Here is a 10,000-nt window from a genome sequence, read left to right on the forward strand (position 1 = left end):
GGTTGGCACCGGATCGCGTAGTTTGTATCCGCTGAACAATTCGTCAGCATGAATATCCGCAACAACGGAGGACGTTCACTTTGTATTTCCAGATCAGCCAGAGTTTGTTAAATTATAATTAATAGTCGTGGTCTCCGGTAAATAAAATAAACGAAATGAAATCTTTTTTTCAAACTTCCCTAATTGATTAATTAATAATTAAATTAATTCTTTGTATCGAGGCTATATAAGTACAAAGATTTTCACCCTCTCTATACTGCACAGTGTTTATTGATTAATTTCGTGCAGGACCGTGACCGTGAACGGAAGCTACTGTCCTCGACAACCATTTTTCTTTCAAAGCGGAGAAAAACTGTCGGAACTACTTGGAGATGAAGAGATTCGCATCTTTATCCAGAATCAATAATAAGAAAACACAGTTAACGAAACAAGATACGACATCAACGTATTTCAGAGATTTCTTGATGAATGTGAAGAGACAGACGACAGCTGACCGAAATCATCCCGCTGAGCTCGACAGTCAGGCTTCTGTGCAATTTTATATACGAAGAAAAACCACAAAACTGAATACGAACCTGATACAATGTCCTCATTCTCGCGAAGTAGCCAACTCTATACTTAGATGAAAGCAATCAGTACAAAGACAAACATCCTTTAAGGTAAGGAATGTCAAGTCTCCAGTGAAGATCTAAAGTCCATGCGCCGAGAACTCAGGAAACACGAAAAGGAGGAAGACCGAATTCAACAGAAGCTCAGTCAAACGAAAATATTTAGCTCATCTTTTGATCCTAGCCAGTTTCCTTTCACGCAAGATGTGGTTTTTGCTTACTCTCCTCGTGTCTTCGGCCATCGTGCCAGGCAGTGTAGGACAACTGAGTGGTCATTCTAGACAGCTACGCCGTAACATCCCAAGAACAGCAGCGCCAGAAATACTCAGTGGAAATACTCAGTGGGGAAGGAAAGCATCGAAGAAGAATTCTAAAAATGTTGAAAAACTAGACACAAGGCATATTTTCAGGAGCAAGCATCGGTGTAATTAAGGACGGTGCCTACTATCAGTTATTGCGCATACGTTCTGCGCATCTCGAGATACTCGGGTTTCCTATCGGTGATTCTTACTTATACTGGGATATTTTTGCGCGGTTTAAAATATCTGAAATCAAGTAAAGCTATGAACCTCGCAGTTATGGACGCAATTTTAACAAAGGCGTAGAGAGGCCTGAAAAATTCAGGACTTCAACGAGGATCATAGCTTTACTTGATTTCATATCCGCAGTTCAGTATATGATTTATTTGATGTATCATTTCATTCATTGATTCATTCCTCAAGGGAAAATTAGAACCCACAAATGACCAGCTCCCAACGTCAGTGGCTTCATAGCTCATTTGGTTAGAGTGTCGAACCGGTATCGCGAGGTCACGGGTTCAAACCCCGTTGAAGTCGTGAATTTTTCAGGCTTCTCTACGAAATTGCAAAAATTGCGTTCATAACTACGAGGATTATAGCTTCACTTAATATATGTCTTATAAAGAAGTATCCTTTTGGTGGGATGTCGCTTTGGTTTCTCGGCGGCAATGACCATGAGTATCTGGCTTTCCAACACAAAGACGATAAAACTCGACGTCCAAAGGGAATATATTGCTCGAGTCTCATAGCTCTGTACGCAGAGAAAACTTGAATCTCCTGGGAAAAACAGCTCAATTGAAACATCAAAACTCGGTATCGCTGTCGGGACTAAGTGCAGCACACGGGACGAATTGCAACGTCTTTCTCCTACAAACACACCACTACACATCTTTCTGGTGTTCTGCATACTGATATGTAGCTTTTGTCTTATTTGCTTGTAATACTTTGAATAAAACAACACAAATTCACTTGCCCTTGAGCAAACAGGGAAGAAAACGGCGGAGCAAAAAAGAAGCGCAGTCGAACCTCAATGCAGTGGTTATTACCGTGCGGTCAACCATCCCGGTATTAACAGGACTTAACTGTCCCTTGGGAAAGCAGCACATGGAGACCAATATATCCGAGATGGTGTCTAAATGGCAACTCGATCGATACCCGAGGGACAACAATATTCATTAATTTAATTAAGGAGGTTCAAACCGGTTGTAACCCTGTACTATTTGGAAGGATTGAATCTACCAAACCCTTTCACTTAATGGTAATGTTATGACGCCATATGAAACATCAATAGATGCTTAACAAGATGCACTCATTAATTAATGTGACGTAGCGGGTTACCATGACAACAAAAGAGCCATCTAAAAATAGGTTATATTTTGTCTTTAAACGCATATACCGGTATCTAAAAAACAAACTCAGTGACCCCCATTTTTTTATTGCTGGAGAGTGATAAGCACGCTAAGATAAAACTTTCTGCAAAGTTTAAAAAAATTCAGAGCTACTTTCACAATTAAAAAAAATTTAAGGTGGCTCTAAATCCGCTCTAAAGAACTTTTTTTTTAACTTGGCAGAGAGTTTGGTCTCAGCCTGCTAATCACTTTTCAGCATTAAAAAATGAGAGTTCGTTTTTGAGATATAAGCGCTTAAGCTCAAAATGTAGGGCTTTTTTGGATGGTTGTTTTGTTGCCATATTTCGTCACATTAATATGTGCATCTTGTTTAGCAATTATTGGTATTTCATATGGTACCATAACATTGCCATTAAGTGAAACAGTGTTGTAGAGTTAATCTTTCTAATAACACATTCCCTCCAAATTTTTGAAACCGAGCCACCTTAATTTTGGCTAATATACGTCACGTAGAGCAAACTCACAGGACAGTTATCTCGCAATAACCCCCTTGCCTTGCGAAATGCTGTAGCGATCATTTCCGTTGAAAAGAAGCAAAGCCAGTGGAAAGAAAGCAACAGAAGAGCATTTTACGCGGACGAAAAACGAACCGACTCGCTTAGTAATAGTGACAAGAAAAAGCTGGTCACAAATGCTGTTCCGGAAAGAACAAGAAAGTCAACAAAATATGCTGTCAACGTCTTTGAAGGTGAAGAAAGTTATGAGCCGACTTAGAGGTTAAATCCTACGCCAGGTTAAACTGAGTCATTTTATAGAGTAGAGAACTTTCTTTCTATGTTTACTAACTATAAAATAAACCAACCGTTCGAAGGAGAGAAAAATTCCAGCCGCATTTGAAAACAATGTCATCCACTTTCTTTCATAGTTGAAATATATTTTTCAATAAGCCAAAAAGCGCCTTGTTTTTCGAGTTTTCGACTCGCAGTGACAATTAAAATGATTTGATTTTTTTTTCCTGAGACCGACACACTTCCTTTCTATAGTTAATTTTTGAACAGTGCATCGCTATCAGATCAACAGTGGCTTTTTACGAGCGGTTTTCTGCGCAATATGAAAATAATGGGAGGGTTATAAAATACATAAACCCTTTTCTGGCTTGCTGGTATGTTGGCTGATCATGTCTTTGGCTAAGAGATTGTCCTCAGAATTTCACATTTGCCCTCGAAGCTTCTCTTCTCGGCCAAATGTTCATTTTTTCTCTCAGCCTTAGCACATATACCAGCTGAAGGCCAAGGGTACGGGTTTTTCCCATATGGATCGACCAAAACGGGTGAATAACTGATTTACTTTTCTGTTCGTTTGAAAGATGTCGTTTGTTGTAAACCCGTTCGTTGGAGGTTTCTTCCTCAAGTAAAATTCACTTTCACTGTGTACTCTCTCGTCTGAAGCCGTTTTTCTTCTGAGTCTTTTTATTTTCCTTATATATTTCTCATCTCAAGAGGATGTTTGTGAATACTGAGCTGTTGCCTTTGTTTATAAACTTTCGCAATAATTTCAATTTGCCGCGATTAGCGCGGAAACGGTTCGTGGCCCGAGTCGCAAAAAGCTGGACCACTTACGAGCACGCCATAGGCCCAATGAGATTCGAGGATTTAGGATGCTTCAGAAGAAAATACACCCTGCTGGCAGTGACTTTCTTTTGCTTGCTCGATTTTGGCGTTCTCGAGAAAGACTCTGCATGAATCGAGTAAAATCTTTTTTGAGTATGCCAGGATACAGTCTCGAGTCCAAGCCTAATATGCCGCCAGATCACGCCGCCATATTGGTTTTTCACGGTACAGCGGGCTCAGTTATAACCATCGGTTTTATCACTAAACGGATGCTTGCACCGGAAAAACGGGTTTGACGAAAGAAAACAAGATTGACTCGTCCAGAAGTTCGGGCTGCGGCTGCTTCAAAGAGTTGACGCGATTCAGGCAGAGCCTCCTTTTCTCCTCCTCAGTAAAGGAAAAGACAAAATGAGGCTCTGCTAGCAGGGTGAAGAAAATAATGAGAGTATAGTTTTTCAGGATTTCCTATTGTTGATCACCGCGCTGATCCAACGATCACGTTACACCGTTTTCGTGTTGAGAATTGTCACTGACAAGTACGATTGGAAAACCTTATCTTGAAGATACCGGCTGCATATGAACTGAACGACTTCGACAATCGTTCCACATACAGTCGCAAATAACGGCGTACAACACTGTCTTCGTGCTAAAGTTGACCATAAATTGCTTTTATAATTAAAACAACGAGATTAAATGTGTGTGAAACTCATTTAACACTTTATTCGATATACAGCAGGTCAAAAATATATTTCAGTCATTGAACGCATATCAAAACCAGTAATATGGTGATGTTTTCTCGAATTACCATTGCGTAAAAATTTGAATTTAACGAGACCGTGCTCTCTAGTAACACGATTTGATGTAATTCCAGTAAAACCAAATAAAGCTGCAGAATTAAACAATGAGGTCACCATGACAAAGATAAAACGAAAGACAAATTATGAAAACAGAAAAGAAGTGCGATTGTGCGATAAGAAAGCCAGAAATAACCCAACCAAGTCTTGTTAAAACCTACGAAATAATTTAACAGCTCGCGTAAAAGCCGACAATAGAAGGAACAAAGTTAATTGCTACATGAGGCAATTAATTTGTGCGTAGACAAACTTCGTGGTTAGATGAAACTCTGTGAAAGACAAAGACAATGTTCCATTATGAAATGAGTCGCGCTGTTTTAGCCCGAGCTTGTAATAGTACGTCACAATAGTATCTTAGCAACAGCCGCTCTTGTGCACAACTGTTTAATTTGACGGTTCTCCAATGCCATGGAGAATTTCCTTCCCTTTAAAACGAACAGTGATTAACGAGTAAATACAAAACAGCAAATACGGTTAGTAGCTTTTTCTAATATTACGATCTATTTTCCGATTGCCATAATTTATTTCGATTGTTTGGATTAAAAAAAACACAAGAGATAGCCATTGTTGCAATTTGCCTTCGAATTTCAAGAGCATAATTTCATAAATTTGGGCTATTCTTGGTTTTTTTCCGCGGTCGAAAGGAAATAACCACCCGCCATTTACTTTGATTTATTTATTAATTCCGAAACAGGTGCGGGGTGAATTATTTAGGTTATTAACTCTAGCTTGGCGGATTTCGAGGCATTGATTGGTTGGTAGGAGTAAACATTCCGCGCGAGCACAACCTATAACATGCACAACAATCAATCACAGCCTCTAAATCTTTTTTGACTTACACTTGTTAGCATCATACCTCTCTGAATCATTGTTTGATTTTACTGAATCATTTTTAGGATTTCTGATGGATAAGACGACCAGAAGGAACAGGAAGGAAGTTAGGCCGGCTGGCGAAATTAGCGAGCTGAACGACAAGATTGTTGAGACAAGAGCACCGACAGATAGTCCGCCTTTCACGCTCAAAGACTTGAAAGATGCGGTGCCCGCTCACTGCTTCGAAAGCTCGCTTCTTGTCTCAAGCTTTTATTTGCTACTTGACTTGACTGGTGTTGTGCTGTTATACACCGCGGCGTTGTGGGTTTTCAATGCGTCTCTTCCGTGGTACCTTCACGCCGTATTTTGGCCCGTGTACTGGATTTGTCAGGGATGCATCAGTTTTGGTGTATGGATAATAGCTCACGAGTGCGGTCACTACTCCTTCTGTACGAGCAAGCTTATCTGTGATATCGTGGGTTTGGTCCTTCATACTGCATTGTTTGTTCCATACCACTCGTGGCGAATCAGCCATGCTCAACATCATCGGAATACGAACAGAATGATAGGAGACCAAGCTTTTGTTCCGAACACTCGCAGCTTACTCAAGTCGGAAAAGGATTTAGAATTTCCAAATATTTTCTGGCGCTTGCTGCATCTTGTAAAATACCTATCCATTGGCTGGCCTGCGTATCTCTTTTTCCACGCTCGAGGCAGGCCATATGCAAAATATCCCTTGCGCCCAAACCACTTTAATCCATTCGCTCCAATCTTCGTGGCAAAGGATTTCTGGGATGTCATTGTGAGTGACATCGCTTTGCTTGTTTGGATTGGTGTCCTGTACCACCTCACCGCCAATGTCCACTCTCTTGGATGGCTGGTGTGCCTGTACGTAATACCTCTTCTGCAAGTTAACATGTGGTTGGTTATAGTCACTTATCTGCAGCACACCGATGTCAAAGTCCCTCACTACTCAGACGAAGAGTGGACTTGGCTAAAGGGAGCGCTATGCACCGTTGACAGGGACTATGGAATACTCAACAACGTCTTTCATCACCTCACAGACTGCCACGTTGCCCATCATCTCTTCTCGTATATGCCACACTACCACATAGCTGAAGCAACCGAAGCCGTTAAACCGATTTTAGGAAAATACTACAGGTTCGATAACACCCCAGTATGGAAGGCTCTTTGGAATACTGACAGTTACTGTCGGTTCGTGGAAGACAGCGGAAAAATCTTGTGGTATAAATTCTTACCCGAACATTAATTTATAAATAACCCTTAGAAAGGATTCTAAGACCAAATAACGCATGATTAATCAGGCTGAGACTTGAGCTCTCTCTTTTTCGAATGCTGGTTGGTATGTAATAAATAAGAATGGGTGACTGATAATTAGTGGTTTGCCAGCTCTCTGACTGAATTACTGACCAAATAGTATTTAAGCACTCATATTAAATTGTTCGATTGCAATGGCATCTATTGCTATTGGTGGCTTTCCTTTTTAGGCTTTGTGTCAATCTAAATAAATTGAGCTTTCTTTCTTTGGAGGAAAGGTTAAACTACGAAGACATTGAAATAAAACATTATTTGGCATTCCGAGTGTCTTGGGTCTTTCATCTCCCTCTGGGGTGGAGAGATGCAAAGGTCCCGGGAACGAGATTGTAACGCACGCTTTGCTTGGATTAACACAATCTCTTCCTCGCAAATGAAGGATTATCCTTCATTGTCAGTTTGCTCCAAATGAAGTATTATCCTCAACTTCGATCTGCTACCAGGACAGGACTTGTGGTTGCAGATAAAATTCCAGAGTTTTGAAGCAAGCAACAGTGGACAATTTTCCTATCGGTGTACGTTGGATCAGTGGCTTGATCTGATTTTTTCGATAGGAATTAATTGCATGTCCTTAGAGATGTTTTGGGGAGAGGAGACGAAATGTTCTGCGACTGTAGTAGGTTTGGATTTGGTGTTAGCGTTATCTAAAGTGCGGCTGTGTTGTAATATTTTCTAACAGAGACTCGATCCGTAAGGCCAGGGAAGTTTTTTTAATTTCAAAAGGCAGGACAATTGATACCAATGGTCTTAATATCCGCGAAGAAACGTATTAAATTTCAGTTTATTATTTAGAGTCATTTCCGTTATTTTCCGTTACTCTTAGCATTTGAATTCTAAATCGTTGTAACTGCCATTTTTTCCAGTATTACGTCAACATCCATTTACTATATATATATATATATATATATATATATATATATATATATATATATATATATATATATATATATATATATTTATATTTATATATATGTACATAGAAGCAATCCAATGTAAAGTCTCATTGTACCTGAAGAAGGCTGGTTTGGCCAGCCGAAATATAGTACACCACTAAAATGTCACATCTACGTTGTAACGGCTCTTGCTTAAAATATTTAGTTTCTTGCTCAGCAGATAAAATGTAGTCTCCGGATAGGATTTGAACCCGGAGTACCCACTTTGAAAGATCTGTTTTTAGCGGAGCACTACAGTTATGAAAATATGGTAACCCAACCATGCTTTATAGCCATGACGTCATCAACCGTCCGAAGTACGTACGTACGTCCACCCCTCTATGTATGCCAATGTGACCAGTATCATGCTAGTTTACAGCATACATATCTGCGGTGACTACGCAGTTATTCAAGTCAAGCATCTGAGGGATATAAACTTAAAGCTGAGTGTTTATTTTTAATTTGCTTAGAGCTACTTTTTTCTCTGTATTGCAATTTTTGGACCTATGTCTAGAACAGAAACGAAAGGAGAGCGAAAGAGAACGACAACCACAAAACAGAATACCAGTAATAGCTCATAGTTAGTGGAAGAAGTTACTCCACAAATTCTTTCCTTGGGCACTAAACCGTTTGTTATTTTTACGGATGCGTTATTTAAAGTGGATGCGTATTTTTAAAAGGTGTTTTAATCGGTTCTTCCTTTGTCCAGGAATGAAAATCGAATTTTTATTGTCAACTGGAATTAAGTAACAATTATCTGTACTCTTTTGGACATAAAGAAAAAGTTGATTTGTTTGTTTGTTTTACTCTAAAATGCGAGCGAACAAGTACTTTTTTAATCCGTTTGTTCAACTGGTTTTCGTTTTGCCTCGACAGTGACAAAAAAATTTTGCCCTTATGTTATTAACACGTAATAGGAATGAGTTCTCGTAAAATTAGGGGGAAATCTCACTAGCTTGTGTTTTCAGACGTTTGTTTAAAGCGCCTAAACGTTATTTAAGTGTTGGAGCGCATCTTCTTTGAAGTTCGTCCTTTCCTGGTTGCATTGCTGTATTTTGCCGATTCTTGTTCCAAGGCAACCTGGCCTGTTTCAATGAAATACATCAAAATGTGAATGATCTCGTTTTCAGAGATAAAGTGAACAAAGTACATCAGTAAAACCCTTCTTTGACCTTGAACTGACAAAGTTTTTTTTAATGGCTTCTAATTTTAGCGTGATTCCTATTCGCTGGTTGTTAACAATTGATTCTGAAATGGATTTTTCCTTTAAAATTTCCATTCGCGCGCCGAGGGCGTGCTTGTTACTCGGGCCCGTAAGGGCACCGAGTGATGAAACATGTTGGATTTCAGGGTTTTTTTTCCTGTGCAGCAAAATGCACAATAGAAAACACTTTGCGGCGTTTGATTGGGCAATGCACAATAGAAAGCACGTGGCGCTGTTTACATTGGTTATTAAAGGCAAATTATGGAGAGCTCTGTGATTCGTTGTTAGGATTACTGAAGATCGACGTAGCGTTGGCTTAATCGATTTCTTCTTGAGGCGCTCAAAACACATACAAAGAAAGGCAGACGCTTTTCACGGTAGACCTACACTAAATGGGGTCGAGCGTCAGCTTCGAAACGGGTCTTTCCGCGAAATGTGTGAAATGGAAATGTACTCAAGTGTAACTGACATGGACGCAACTATTGAAAGCGATACAAGTCAAAATACTAATTCTTTAATAAGCAGCGGGTACTTTATCGAGAACTTCTCTGAAGATGACAGCGACAAAGAAAATAACTCGACAAACAACATAGACGCCATATTGGAATCTTCTGAGGACAAAGCATAGTTAATAGATGTAGGCTGGTTATGAAACTCGGCAAGTTTCTTTGTTTCATGTTTTTGTTCGCTTTTTTGGCCTTGACCCTGCACAAAACCCGACAAAAACACGCTTTTTTCGGCAGGATAACCAATCAAAAGCTTCGACTAATTTATTCGAAATTAACTTGCGAACCAAAAACAAAAGATTGTGCAGGGTCACGGTCGGTTCAACATCTAATTGCGACTGTATTGTTCCTGCTTTTGAAATTCCCAGGGTTTCATAACCAGTCCCTAGATTAACTATGGACAAAGTAAAAACATTTGCACAGCGAACAAATGGCTTCACGCTTGTACCATTTTTGCCGCGAACAATAAGCCTCCCGTTCAGTGTACTAT

The 10,000-nt window shown here is 39.7% G+C and overlaps 1 protein-coding gene across 1 annotated transcript; it reads left to right on the forward strand.

The window, feature by feature from the left end:
- The first annotated feature begins 5,056 nt into the window (after positions 1–5,056).
- On the forward strand, positions 5,057–7,258 carry LOC138021876 (uncharacterized). The gene is made up of 2 exons (XM_068868902.1): positions 5,057–5,193; positions 5,617–7,258. Exon 2 carries the CDS (start codon positions 5,625–5,627, stop codon positions 6,801–6,803), a length of 1,179 nt encoding a protein of 392 aa, XP_068725003.1. The 5' UTR covers positions 5,057–5,193; positions 5,617–5,624; the 3' UTR covers positions 6,804–7,258.
- Positions 7,259–10,000: the final 2,742 nt, after the last annotated feature.

This window comes from Montipora capricornis, chromosome 10 (assembly GCF_036669925.1).
Source record: "Montipora capricornis isolate CH-2021 chromosome 10, ASM3666992v2, whole genome shotgun sequence".
Lineage (NCBI taxonomy): Eukaryota > Metazoa > Cnidaria > Anthozoa > Scleractinia > Acroporidae > Montipora > Montipora capricornis.